The sequence below is a fragment of the Alligator mississippiensis genome, chromosome 16 (genome assembly GCF_030867095.1).
Source record: "Alligator mississippiensis isolate rAllMis1 chromosome 16, rAllMis1, whole genome shotgun sequence".
Lineage (NCBI taxonomy): Eukaryota > Metazoa > Chordata > Crocodylia > Alligatoridae > Alligator > Alligator mississippiensis.
In genome coordinates, this window is record NC_081839.1 from 8,792,191 (window position 1) to 8,806,365 (window position 14,175).

The 14,175-nt window shown below is 57.3% G+C and overlaps 1 protein-coding gene across 7 annotated transcripts in view; it reads left to right on the forward strand.

Annotated features, from left to right (window-relative positions):
- NFIC (nuclear factor I C) overlaps positions 1 to 14,175 on the forward strand; it is a 196,666-nt gene that overhangs the window by 161,408 nt on the left and 21,083 nt on the right. For 5 of the 7 annotated variants that reach the window (XM_019489924.2, XM_059720010.1, XM_059720011.1 and 2 more), the window contains one exon: positions 2,363 to 2,522. In XM_019489924.2, the coding sequence (XP_019345469.1) occupies positions 2,363 to 2,522 (160 nt within the window). Of the gene's footprint in view, positions 1 to 2,362; positions 2,523 to 5,921; positions 6,008 to 14,175 lie in introns of all 7 variants that reach the window. The other 2 variants (XM_059720008.1, XM_059720009.1) reach the window with 2 other exon arrangements.

The window sequence follows — 14,175 nt, forward strand, 5'->3', positions numbered from 1 at the left end:
TTCTCGGCTTCGCCTGACCCTCCTTCCCTACCCCCTTGCAGTACCCTGGACAGCTCCGAATACGCGGGACAGGCACGGCCCTCCACCCACCTCCCACGGTTGCCCACACCCCAGCACCGGCGCGCTTCCTTTGCTGTCTGTAGTAGTGGGTGCTGGATCCTCTGTGGGCCAGCTGCCTTGTGCATGGCCCGTGAGTGATCCCCAGCCTTCAGCTCACCTCTGCACACTTGCCCTTGGGCTCCCCTCCCCAGCATGGGACTTTGGCTGCGCCCCAGCCATGCCCCTGTTCCCAGCCCATATCTATTCTGTTGCCAGAAGGCATCCTCTCTCTTCCCGGCTCAAGCATGTTGCCTCATTCAGCCCCTTTCCTGGTTCCCTTCTGGGGGCTGTAGTTGAGTTTTGCACCCACTGCAGGGGGCTTCCCCAGAGAGACTCCCCTCTCCCATGGTGAACAAGAAACCTCTGCTTCTCCACTGGCCCTCCTAGAAGGAACAGGCCTCCTTGGGGACATTTCACCACCCCCAATCCCCACATCCATAGGGAAGCTGATAGAAAACTGTTGTCATCAGAGCTAGACTCCCTGCACTGGAAATCCCAGCACCTGCTAGTTGAGTGAAGGAAGTCACTTCTCCCACCGGGTAGCAGTAGCAAGTTGTTATCATCCCCACAGTGGCCACCAGCAAGCAACATGACCCCATGCCCCGAGCTTGCACATCACTCTCATGGTGTCCAGGAACAACCCTGGGAGCCTTTGGGGGTTTCTCTCTCAACTCATTTTGGCCCCAGCAGGATAGGCCAAGAGGATATTCAAGACCCCTGTTCAGCAGCCTCCTGCACCAGTACTGGGTCTCCTTAAATTCCTAGGCAGAGGAACCAGAAAGCCAGAGGCCAGAGGGGCTTGGTTAAAATCCCCCCATCTCCCTCCTTCCTTGAAACCCAGTTCTGTGGAGAGTACAAGGAGATCTCCTCTGTGCTGCCTGCTGCTGCCTTCCCCCTTTGAAGTGCAGGGAGCAGCACCCAGGATCCCAGGCAGCAGGCAGGGCTGGCTGGAGGCATTTCCAGCAGGAAAGGCAGAAGCCCCCTGCCAGGGTCAGGTAGGGGAGATTACAAAGGAGCCTTTGAAAGTCACAGTGGGTGGAGACGGGGGAAGGAGTGGGCTCCACAGCCTTTGAAGCCTTTCTCTGGCTCCTCCATCCTCACCAGGTCCCTCACCCCCAGGTTTTTGATGTACCAGCAATTGCTTCCCAGCTGGCTGTGCGCCACCCAGCTGGGTGCCCCTTCCCCATGGGTGGTCTCTTCAAAGAGCTCCCTGCTGTCTCAGCTACCTGCAGCAGAGATGCTGCCCACACCAGGGCCCAACTACAGAATTCAGCCCCTACTGCTGCTTTTGAACACTGAGCTGAATTTGGCCAGTTTTAGTGAGTTTAAAGGGAGAGGCTGTGAGCGCAGGGCTCTGCCAGTGCCCCTTGATCTGGTTGTGTACCCCCCTGTTATCCCTGCCCAGGGCTGCCCCTGGCAGCACTGCCATTGTTCCACTGGTGCCCCTCGCTCCTGACCCACAGCCCCTGCTCCTATGGTACTGGCTTCCCTGCTACTGCTCTGCCTCTCAGGCCCAGCCTGCAGCTCCGGCTACTCCAGCCAGTGGTGCTGACCGAGCCGGTCCGGTCCCCTCGGCCCCGGTTGCATGTTCCTGCTGCTTGTGGCTAAGCCTGTGGTATTGCGTGGCTGTTTTGTGATCTAGAGCAACTCCCACTAGGGGCTGATCTGGGACCCAACAAACTCGTTCCACTGGTGAGCCAGGCATGGTGGAAGCTGAGCCCAGTTCTTGCCATGGGGCTCAGTTGCTGGCTTTATCCAGAGGATCCTCTGCTTCTCCTGTGTGTGCCAGGGCCTCGCCTTAAACTGAGGCCTAGTGCTAGCGTAGGGTATCAGAGGTGGCAGGTGCTGGGCTGCTGGCCTAGGCCAGGCCTCCGAGTAACTGCAAGCCTGCATGTACCATGGCCCGGGACCCTCTGTGATGTCCCTGACTTTAGGGACACCCCCTGGCTTTGTGTCCGCTCTTTTCTATCAGCTGGTGCCAGAAGCCCCTCCTTCCCAGCAGCCCTGGGGACCCTTGGGCTCAGTCAGGATATAACTCAGGGCTCCGTGCCCATAGAGTCCTATGGGCATGAGGGGGCTCTTCTCTCCCTGCCTCTGTCCTACTGCTGCTGCGGCCCCTGTCCTGCCTCCCGCTGGTGCCTCCCTTGAAGCACTGGGGGAGGCTAGCACTGGCAGCCCTGGGCAGGGCACACCAGCTGGGCTCTGTGCTGCTCTTGCTTCCTAATGGCTTGCTGTTTGTTTTTTGTCTGTGTTGTGTCCCCAGTTAAATGGAAGTGGTCAAGTGAAAGTGCCCAGCCACTACATTTCCACCCAGATGCTGGCGCCGCCACCTCCCCCTGGCATGCCCCGGTTGGCAATCTCTCCTGACACCAAATCCACCACGACAACTTCCGAGGGCGGGACGACCTCACCGACATCACCCAGTAAGCAGCCCGCGGTGCCACCAACCCTTGCTGGCATGTCCTGGTGCCATCCGTCCAGTCAGGCCTCGCCCTGCCATTCCCATCATACATGCCTCCTCCTGCCTTCTGGCTACCCTTCTCCCATCTCGCTGGCAACCTGGCTTCATTTAAGTGCTTCTGAGCAGTGGGGGCAGTCTGCAGGCCGTGCCTGGGAGCGAGGGACTCAGGGGCTGGTGTGTGGCGCCATCTCGTAGACAGGGACCCCCTGTCCACTATTGAGCAAAAGCAGTTGCCACCTGACAGCCTGTGTGGAATGAGTTTGCTGGGTCTCAGTTAGTTCTTAATGGGCAGGTCTTTTCATCCCAAGCCCAGGTTAGTCCTCAGGGACATTCTCACCAGAGAAGCCATGGGTGCTGGGCTGCCTTTGTTCTCATAAGGCCTGGCCCCTGAGTCAGGTCAGGTCAGGGCAGCTCACTGCTGGGGGAGATTGCCCAAGCAGGTTGATAGGATATCGGTCTCTGCTGCAGCTGCTCTAACATGCGCAGAGGAGAGTTACTGGGCAGTGGATCTGAGCTGATGCTGTTGAGAACACCCACTCAGGGCTGCTTCCCAGTCCACCCAGTGACCCTGTGTCCCTCAAGAGCCTTCTCCAAGCATGTCTCACTAAACTGGTAGGTCTGTAAAACACAGGGTGTTGGGGAGAGTCAGGACTCCTGGGTTGTATTCCTTTCTCTGACCCATGATTCCTGCCAGTCTTGAGTAAACTATGTCACCTGTCTGTGCCTCAGTTTCACCCTCTGAAAAATAATGGAGGTGGGATGCTGCCTGGGGTGGCAGTAAGGTTTGTTTGGCGCATTGGGAGCTCAAGATGAAAGTATTTGAGCAGGGTGGTTTTGGCTTGCTCGCCCCATCTGCCTGCATGGTGCCCTGGATGGCCTAGTCAGTCTGAACCATGATTCCCTTGCATGCAACAGGCCAGCCTGCATTTGACATAGGTAGCACGTGCTGGGCTCTGTCTCTTCAGCAGGGGAATTACTACTCCTGAGTCCTGTGTTAAGAGTCTCGCACTTCTGTCCCACGGAGCTCTCAGGAGATGCATGGAAAAAACCTGCAAAACCCTCGGGCTTTAAAGGAAAGAGAAACTTAAAGAGTGAGCAAAGGGCTTTGCTAATGCTGGGAACCTAGTTCCAACCATGACCATCTCCAGGGCAGCCCATGCAGCACATCGGTCTGCAGGCCTGACCTGATGCCCACAGAAGTTGGGAGAAGCATTGTTCCCTAGAGCTGCTGAGCATCAGCAATGGCACTATTGACCTAGTGAGGCTCTTAGCTGCTTTGGAGCAGGCAGATGGGCTGTGTCCAGAACAGACCCACCAGCAACTGGTGGTGCCCCAGCCCTTTCCTTGGTACCAGCAACTGTGATGCAATGTGGCTTTGCAATAGAGCCAAGTAGGGGACTCCGGATTGGATAAAACAGGGACTACCTCCATGGGTTCCTTGCCATCCAGTCCACCTGCCACCATCCTGCTCTGTCTGCCCACTGTTAGATAGCACAGCCCAGAGAGCATCTTCTCAGCTTTGCTTGGCTGCCAGTTGTCTCATCAGGACACTCATGGTGGGCATGTCACACTCAGGAATCCCTGTGCAGCATCAGCATCTCATCACGAACCACACCGCAGAGGCTGAGCTCTCTGGGCACTGCTGCTGCCCCCTGACCTGGGGGGATGGCACATTGGTGCAAGGCAATGGCATGGCTCAGAGCTGCCTGCATGTGAACATACACTAAACTGCAAAGCAGCAGAGCTGAGTGCCAGCCCTGTGTGGAGTTGGAACAGCTCGCCCATGCCAGGCCCTGCCCCTGTGAAGAGAATACCTTACCTGCTGGCGAAATGTAACTGCTGCACTTAAATATTGCTGGATAGTAAATAGATGGATGGATCAAAAGAAATCCATCAAGGCTTGTCCACTAGGAAAGGGCCGCTTTGCATGAGCTGAAGGAAGTAGCTGTCCAGGTACCAGGGAGGCAGCAAGATTGAAAGGCGGCTGGGGGCCCTGTTGGGAGCATCTCCCCTCCAAGGCTGAAGGATGAACTCTTTGTGCACACAGTCTGCTCGGTTGGATAGTTAGCAGGGGGCAGCAGGACCTGAGAGCCCGTTCCAAGTTAGAGGAGCATCCTGGGAGCTAGAGAGTGATGGGACGACAGTCAGGAGAGGCTGTTGTGCAGGCTGGGTTAGCTCCATGCCTCCTGGAAACGGGAGAGCAGGGGGTCAAGAGTGTGGGACGCGTCCCCTCCAGAGCTGTAGCCCAGAAGGTGGCAAACTGAGGCAGAGCCAGCACTCCGGGAGCAGCGGCAGGAGCAGATCCAGCCACGAGAGGGAGACAGTGAGCACAGGTCCCGCCTGAGGCAGCAGCACACAACCGACCTGAAGCTCTGGCTCACTGGCTCCCAGTCTGTGCTGCCTGAGGTCCCCACACGCGGTCAGCCTGGTGCCCAGATCACAGCCAGGAATGACTGTTGCTTGGAGCAAAGCCCTCACACAGGCCTCTGCAATGGCTCCCTCCCAAGCAAAGATGGGACTGGAGGCATGGGAGCGTGGGCACTCTGGGTGTGACAGCTCTCAGCATGCCCTGCAGCAACCGATGCTGCCCTGCTTCACGTAATGGCATTAAAAAAGCAGCAATGGCTTATCTGCAACTGTGTGTCCTAGTGGCTAGAGCAGGGGGCTGGAAGCCAGGCTTCCCTTGGGCTAGTACTGTTTTTGCCACTGCCTTATGTGACCTTGGGCAGGTTGCTTTACCCCTTGGTTTCTCTACCTGAGTCTCTGAGATGTCAGTGCTCCTCTGCCCCAGGCCAGGGCTGGCACCTGGATGCTTGTGAAGCCCTCTGCTTCTTGCTTAGAGAGGGCAAAGCATAGTGATAAGCTGGCTTGTGCATGTTACTCCATCCCCGTGTTGAATATGACTCGAACTGTGTATCTTAACCCCCATACTGCAGTCTCAACCCAGGGCTGCTCAGGCGGATTCTGCGGGTAACCAGGACTCCAGCCTCACAAGGACATCAACACAGCACCTTTTGCTCTTGCTGAACAAACGTGTTTGAGAGGCCACTGTGTGAATGGGCTGCAGCCTGCTCCCCTGACCCTGCCATCAGCCCCCATCCCACCATAGCCAGCAGCAGTGGGCCATGTCCTTTAGGAGACGCACAGAGTAGCCGCAAGGGGCCTGGAAGCCAGGAGCTGCCAGGTTCTCGTTCTGCAGTGTCACTCTGTGGCCTTGGCCAAGCCACTTTGCCTCTGCGCCTTGCTTGTCATGTGGAGAGAGTGATGCTGAGCTGCTCCCCAGGGGGTTGCACTGGTTCATGAGCGTAGCAGGGGGTCTGCCCTCAGCCCAGTTAACGAGCTCTCTGGTTTATTTCCCCAGCCTACTCTGCACCAGGCACGCCCCCTGCGAACCGTTCCTTCGTGGGATTAGGACCAAGGGATCCTGGGAGTATCTATCAGGCACAGGTGAGAGCCGTGAGCGCTGCGGGCGGGACTCTTCCACACAGGTGTCTCTTCCAGCCCGGCCTGTCCCAGCTCTGGCAAAGGGGGAGGTCTCTGGCCTCCTGCCTCAGGGTCTATGTGCCAGACACTTGCACAGAAGGGACCACTGAGGCAGCTGGATGCCAGCAGCCGTGTCCTATGGCAAGGAAGTGCAAGCAGGTTGTGCTGAGGAGGCAGGTCAGGAGTTAGGCAGGGGAAGAGCCAGGGAGCATGGCCAGAATGGCGAGACCTTCACTGGAGACCAGCATCTGCGAGGCACCTGACTGGAGCCTAGGCTGCCTGGGGGGCTGTGAATAATCCCAGGGGCCATGCCTCCTATGGTATAAATGCCTGGACGGACAGACAGACAGGTGTCCTGCAAAGGTGGAGTGTAGCCACCACGCCAGCTGGTAGTGTCGTGTGGTAGCAAATGAAGCCTTGTAGCTCGCTGGAGTCTAGGGTGGCTGAATTGGGGCCTGGCTTCCTGTCTGCGCCGGCTGCTGAACTTTATCCCAGGGAGCAGGGGTGAAGAACGCCCCAGGTCAGAGGTTCGTGCTGCACCAGCGATGCTGCCCAGCCCTGAGCCACAGCCATGGTGGGAGGTGCCAGATAAGGAAGCTTGAAACCGTCTCTGGGATCTCCCTGTTCTGGAGCTAAGGGCAGACCTGCTCTGCCAGTCCGGGCAGCCCCATGGCGGTTGCAGTGGGCACGCTCCAGGGCTGTTAGCAGAGGAAAATTTGTAGGAGGCCCTTTATGCCAACTTTAAAGTTCCTTAAAGCCAACACGGCTGAGTGGCTGTGAGGATCAGGCCCGCACTGGTTTCCATGTCTGTGCCTGTGCTCCAGCCTAGATGCAGCCAAGATTTGCCCACAAGCTATGGGTTGCGTCCACATTGCTGCCTTCCTGCAGCCCAGTCCCATGGTTGTGCGTCTGTCCTGCCCATGCTATCAATCTATGTTTGTCCCAGGGCATTGCAGGAGACTCCAGCAGCAATCCCATGGTGCCTCAGCAGCGGGTTCAGCACCCAGAGCAGGGCACCCAGTGGCACCTGTGGTGCAGTGCATTCTGGGATATGTTAGCACGCAGGGAGAAAGGAGATGTTGCCCAAACCGGTTACCACGGAGACACCCGGAGCTAGGCCAGGCCTGTGGCAGTGGCATATGTCCAGCTGCCATGGTTACTGACCCAGCAGCAGCCATGTGCAAGCGGGCGCCAGCTGCGGCGAGTATCATACTTTGCTGTGGACGAGGCAGGACCTGATGCGCCAGGCACTGTACAAACTGGCAGGGCAGGTTTCTGCTCCGGCCGCGGAAACACCCAGATAAAAGCTGTGCCAAGCATGGGCACGGAGGGGAGCCTGGGGCTAGAGGTGGGGCCTGTGCTCTCAGTCAGCAATTATTTCACCTTAAAGGACAGTACAACCCTGGTCCTCCCAAGCCCGAGGAAGGCTGCTGAGCTGCCAGAGACAGGCTGCTGGGGCCAGGATGAGAGCCAGGCTCCCCTCACTGGTGCCCAGCTGGCCTGTGCAAGCTGCAGGCACCACTGTGCAGGGCGTTGGAGTCTCAGCCGAGTTCCCAGGAGGCAGTCGCCTTCAATGGCCTCAAAGGACGGCCAAGACCTGCTTGGGCTGTGAGTTGGGGTGTCCTGCATGGAGATCCCACCTGGGCACAGCTCAGGCAGAGGAGGATGTCCCCACTGACATCTACGCTGCGCCCAGCACGGGGGTCAGGCAGAACCCGAAACCCACTGCAGCCAAGGGAAGGCGTCCCACTGGGTTTGGCTCGGGGCTGGGGCCTGGCCCAGCTCCCGCACCCATCCTGGACTCTGCTCTCCAGGTCTTGGCTCTGCTTCTGAGTCCCTCGTGTTTTCCCAGCCTGCTTCTGTGGGACTGCAGCTGCTTGGAGCCCTGCTCCCACCTTGGCACCCGCCCAGCACGGCGGAGCCGCGGTACAAACATGCCACTGAAAAAAAAGTTGGCACCAGTAACTGGCGAGGCTGCATCCACGCTCCGCCCCCGCCACCCCCGCCGCCCGACTGGCACAGCCACCGTTTGGCACCTGATTGGTTGGCCCTGTAGCGTGATGGCCATCAGCCAATGCGATTCCTCTTCCTCCTCCTCGGGCAACGTTGGCACCTGGCAGGGCCGTTAGGCGGAGCGCCGGTCGGAGGCGCGGCGAGGTTTTCCGGGCCGCGAGGATATTGCTCCCCACGAAGCCCCCCAAGGGGCAGCTTTTGGCTCTTAAAGAGACAGGGCCTTGCACCAGCAGCTCACGGCGGTGCTGGGGCACCGTCCACTGGGGCACAGCCCTGCTGTTGGGAGCGCCTTTGCCCCAGGCCACGTCCGTACACCCCGTCACTCCACCACTGCGTCCCCAACGGCCTGTTAGAGCCACAGTGGGATCTGGCATGTGCGTTTCCAGCTGCTTTTAATTAGCCATGCTTATTATTTAATCCATAATTCATTAGCTGATGTGTACCCAGCGCTGAGCGTGATCCACAGCATTCGTCGCACCATGCTCCTGGCCGTGCGTGGGCTTCCCTGGGTCGCTAGGGGGCACCCTTCCCTCCAGGCACCAGCGGGGAGCAGCACGCTGGGGGTGCCGCGCACCTGCAGGTGGTTGTCAGTAATTTGGCGGTAGGCTGCGAAAGCTCACGCCCCTCTGAACACGTTAGTCTGTAAGGTGCCACCTTGCCCCGTCTTCTGACTGCTCCTCGTGGCAGCCCAGAGCCATCGCGCTAGACACTGTGTCCGCACAGAATAGAAAAAGCCTCTTTCCCAGAGTTTCCCATCTGAATATAAGACGAGAGACAGGAGGATACGTGCACAGACAGAGGAGCTCCCAAGTGACTCCAGGGCAATTAGACATATAAAACCCAGCACCTGGGGGGTGGTCACAGTTTTGTGGGGTGTTTCATGAGAGTACAATGAAGGCCAGAATCCTGCCAGGGCTTCTGCTGTCTCCAAATGATCCTGGGATTTCCAAGCGGCTTAGGAGCCCTTATTTCCCATCCTAAATGGCCGCTGTTCAATGCTGTGCTCCACCCCAGAGCTAACTGCATTTCAGGAGGAGATGAAATGTTCTCAGTGACCTGCCCCCCCAGACACCCAGGTTTGATGGGCTGGTGTATGAGAAGTGCTGTGCAGCTCACAGGTGGAAACTCCTGCATGAGGCATTATTGATGCCCAGTGAGTGCATGCAGGCTCAGAAGCAGACTCTGCTGAGGGATGCTCCAGCTTCCCGCTCTGGCTTTGACCCGGCAGCACAGTCACACAAGACACAAGTGAGGCAGGTTCAGCTGTCTCCAGGCACTGGCTCAGAGATGCAGCAGTGCGGCTCCACACTCAGGGCTTACACAGGGCAGACATTGCCATGGTGGCTATTTCTGTGCCCCCTTGCAGAGGTGGTGGCTGCTGCAGTGGCTCACCAGTCCCTAGAGACTGCAGCCTTCTCTTTAGCTCCCCCTGTGCTGCCCAGTCCTTGCCAAGGGGCCGGAGGGGCTGGCAGCCTTTCTGACTCATCGAACCCTTATCCAAAGCGCACCAGCCAGAGTGCCCATTAGTGCCCGTTGTGCTGGCGCCTTGGTGCTTCACAGTCGTCAGTCAGGAAGCAGAGAGCCCCGGCCTGCCGGAAATTCCTTCCCTTTCTGCTTTCCCCTTCTCTCCCTGTGTCCCACGTGCTTGTGGAATAAATGCAAGGGCTATAAACATAGGGCTGTTTGTCTAGTGTCTCTGGAGAGGCCAGAGGCTGGGAGGGAGCCCAGGTGAACACTGACTTCATTCATTGTGGTTTTAATCCCCAGGGAACAAAAGCATTTGCACAGAGACCAGGTGCAGCATGCAGCAGGCTGCCTGCAGAGCCCTGGCTAGCATGACCTGCAGCTCTGGGACTGCTGCCGGGGACTCACTCACTCAGAAACACCCCATAATTGCTGACCTGACAAAGTCAGCCCCCTGCACTCGCTCCATCCTTAATGAGAGCCAAAAGCCTTCCCTCATTGTACCTCGCCGCTAATTACACCATTGCTTTTTCCCATGATACCAGCAACACAATGGGTAGCAATGAGCTTGTGGGGGGGGCGGGCAGTAGTGTGTGTGTGTGTACACATGCACGTGCACCTCTACTGGTTGGCCTTGGAAGTACTCCAAGGTGTGTCATAGCCTCTATATTTGTAGCTAAAAGAAATAGTGTGTGTGTGTGAGCTGTGAGGGCTGTTCCTAGCTGTGGACTGGGAGGAGGGACCAGTTGGTGTGGTGAAGATAAGCCATGGACCATGCAGGCAAAATTCTTCCACTGAGTCAGCTCTGGAGCAGCGACCCAGCTGTGCAGCAGTCGGTACAATGCGGTCAGAGCACTTTCGTCCCCGAGTCAGTAGTGAGTGGCCCCCAGCCCAAAGACAGAGGATGCTGTGCTGTAGGCCATGGGGGAGGACTTAAGTAGGCAGCACTGTCCCCTGGCAGTCAGCATTAGGGGGTAGGATGGGACCTCAGAAGGGGGCACCCCCCCCAGCCCTGCCCCACCCCTCCTGAACACGAGTAAAGGGCGCTTCCCGGGTGCCCTGCAGTACATGAACAGTGTTCCCAGAGCCACGTGAATGCCAACACTGCGTCTGCATCTGCCTGCCCTCCCCTGGCCTTTCTCCACTTCCTGGCCTGCCCTGCCGGGCCCACTGGATCAAATGAACTCTCCGAAGGAAAGCAGATCTTCAAAGCAGGAGCGCTTGCAGAGCTCCAGCCATCCGCAGCCACCTGCTCTGCCCGGCCAGTGTCTCTGCTCCATCCTGGGGAACAAAAGCGCCTTGTCTCCCTCCTCTGTGCCCTAGCCCTTGCCTCTGCCTCAGTTTCTCAGATATGTCCCCATGTGGGATTCCCCACACAGTGCAGATCTGAGGGCTCAGTCCAGTTCGGAGCAGGCAGGTGGCACTGGCAGGTCCCTGATGGCAGCCAGTGGGGAAACTGCATGGGATGTTGGGGCTGCGCCCAGGTTCCCTCCAGTCCAGCTGCAAAGTGCATTGCCAAGGGATGCTGGTGGGTGAGGCACTGGTGCTGCCACCTGCTGGGAGGCAGCAGGCCTGCAGGGGGGTCTTCTCTTGAAAGTGTTTGCAACGCCGTTCGCTGGCACTGTGCTCTTGGCTTTGTGGAAAGCAGCCACTCAGCCCCTGTCGGGGTTTGGGAAATGGATCTGGTCCTTTCTGATGATTCATTCTGGCCTGGGACATGTAAGAAATTTTTTGTGTCCCAAGCCAAATCAGCCAAATCAAGTCCAAATCCATGAGTCAGTCCAGAACCACAAGTGGCATAAGGTTTGGCCTTTTTTCTGCCTAGAAATGCAGGCTGTATCTACTCTGGAAGTCTCTGTAGGTGGCTGGTGAATGCCACAAGAGACTTCTGCATAGCTACATTGGCACACTCCAGCTGATGTAGATATGCCGGATACCCCCTGTCCCCATGTGCAAAGGCTATTGACACCTCGTCATTCAGGAATTGGTATGGCAAGCAAGGCACAAAGGCTGCTTCTGCCGCCATGTTCCCTGTGTCCACCAGGGAACTCCGCTACCATTGCTGTGCCAGCACCGCCGTGGCATCAGCCATGCCGTCATGCAAACGAGCCCTGAGGGCCCAGTGATGGAGGGGGAAAGAGAATAGTCCACACTAGAAAGGTTGCATGGCTTCACATCAATTCCTTTGCAAGGGTGCAGGTCCTTCACTTAGGTGCTCTTAAGCTAGAGTGAGCCTTGCTGATGGGTTTAGACGAGGAAGGTTTAGAGTTAAGCTAAATGTGTTTAAGCAAGGATCAAACCAATGTGTGTCTGTCTGGGGGATTAGCACCACTTGTAAAGAGCTGGGTTTTAAATTCAGACTGTTCAATCAGTGCAGCTTCTCCCATGTGGACAAGGCTTTTGTCAGCTAGTCATAAACCTTCATGTCTGCTTTTATGTTATTTGACTCCAGTGCCTAGCAATTACTTGGGAGGCAAGAAGCCTTTGAGGCATTCCTTATCCCCAAGCCTTCAGCTGACGGGCCCAAAGAGCGCATACATAAGAGGACTGCATGTGATGAGATTTCTTTCTCCCCATTTCCCCAGCCTCTCATCCCAACCTCCCCCTCTCCCCAACTAGCCTGGCTCCTACTCCTCTGCACTCCAGTCAGCTCGTTTCCTCCTCCTCCCCTGTGCTGCCTCTGCCAGCAAAAGGGACATCAAAAGCACAGGAGGGACAGACTCCCTGCACCCACTCGGGGAGATGTCTGCACAGCAGGATGCAGTGCCGTGGTGCCAAGAGATATCCATGCTCATTCTGAATGGGCCAATTAGCAGTTTAGCTAAGTAACCCTGGCAGACAGACAGACAGACAGAGAACTTGCTCCCTTAGCATGGGGAACTCTGCATGGCACGGGAGCACACTTAGCTCCCGTGCCCAGCCCTGCAGTGGCCTGGGTGCCAGGTAGAGCAGTTTCAGGGAAAGTCCCACTCAGCCGTGGTAGTGCTGGACTAAAATGTAGTGTATCACCAGATGGGGATTGTGTGAGCAGAGATCCGCACAGATACGCTGAGTGCAGGCAGAGCTCACACAAACTTTTCAGAGCAGAACTTTTCAGGAGCGCCTCTTGCCCACCTGCACTGAGCATGTGCAAAGTAAGACACGGAGGGTCACAATTTGGCCAAACCAGGGTGCTTTTTCCTGAGGACAGCCCAGACCACGCTCGTGCTATACTGCAGGTTCCTGCTCTGAAGCATGAGAGTGCTACAACTTCTCTGTTCAGTTCCCCTGAGCTTTCAGTGTGGTGGCAGGCCTGGGACCAGAGCTGGGAGCACTTCCCTTCCACTGGGATGGAGACTTGACTGAGGTACTCTAGAGACCTAGGCATATCCCCTGCCCTGTGTTCTGGCATCCTCTGCTGGGCTGGCAGGAGCTGGTTGCCACCTGACAGTCCCTTAGTCACTAGGCTTAGCACTTTTCAGAGCAGTGCCCCCGTTGGCATGCAGCCCGGGTGCATGCACTTGCAAGGTGGTAGCAGGGTGCCAGCCCCCCACACCAGCAGGCCATAGTTTCTTCCCTAACTTTCCATCCTTGGACTCTATGCACAGAGCAGCCTTAGTTACACGAAGAATTAATATAACTCAGTCAGTCCACGCTCAGAGCTGGGCTGCTGGAGCCCCAGGGATGCAGGGAGCTGCAAATAATTCATAGTGCTCTCCAGCAAGTTGGAGGCGAGAGGTACAACTTCTCCCCACCCCCTCCCGCCCAGAGCACAGCAGGAGCCAGGACTTCAGAGGGACTCAGCCCAAGCCCTGCTGATAGACAGAGCAGGTGGTAAGGCAGGATGCAGGGGGTGCTGAAATGCCCCCAGCAGGGTCCTGCTGTCTGATCCAAGCAGGCTGGGTGCTCCACATGACCCTGCCTGCACAACAGACTTAGACCCCTGGCAAGACACTGTGCAGGTTCCCAGCTCTGGGATGGGGGGAGGGCTTTGGTTTCCAAGTCAGCTCGGAGAAGCTTAGGACTCCTGGCTTCTCTGCCGGGTTTTGCTATTGGCTTGTCCTGCAGTCTTGTGGGAGCTTCGTATGAACTTATCATGAAGACTTATGTGTCCTGCAGTCCCACCCCACCTTTGATACTCAACAGCAGGGAATCGCAAACACTTTCCTTGGGGAACCACAGCCCCCAGAGAGCATTGTGCCTGCCTGATGGGCCTTCAAAGGACATGTGAGCTCTCCTGGCTGGCAGCATGGCAGTAGCACGGGGCTGTATGTGCTCTGGGGAGAAGCATCCTCATCCCAGACAGCAAACAGGCTTCACAGTAGGTAGACACAGGGGCTTGAAGGAGCCAGGGAGCTTCCTGCAGGACACCCCGCAAGTCAAAGGCAGGCTCCCAGGACCCAGGCTGGGGCTCTATGCACACTGCCCTGTTCTCTCTTGTCCCTGCTCTCCTTTGCATGGGCCATGCTCCATCTGGGATGAGGATAAGTAGGCAGCCTCTCCCACACCCGGGCAAGGGACAAGCAAGCCTGGAGGCTGAGCCTATGGAGCCCTGTGCCTCAGGCCAGGCAAAAGGGCTCAGAAGGACTTCTGTAAAAAGGGCAGTGCCCCATTGCCAAGTACAGACCAGACCCCAGCTCCCTGCACCCAGCAAGGCTGAGATCCCACAGCAGGGA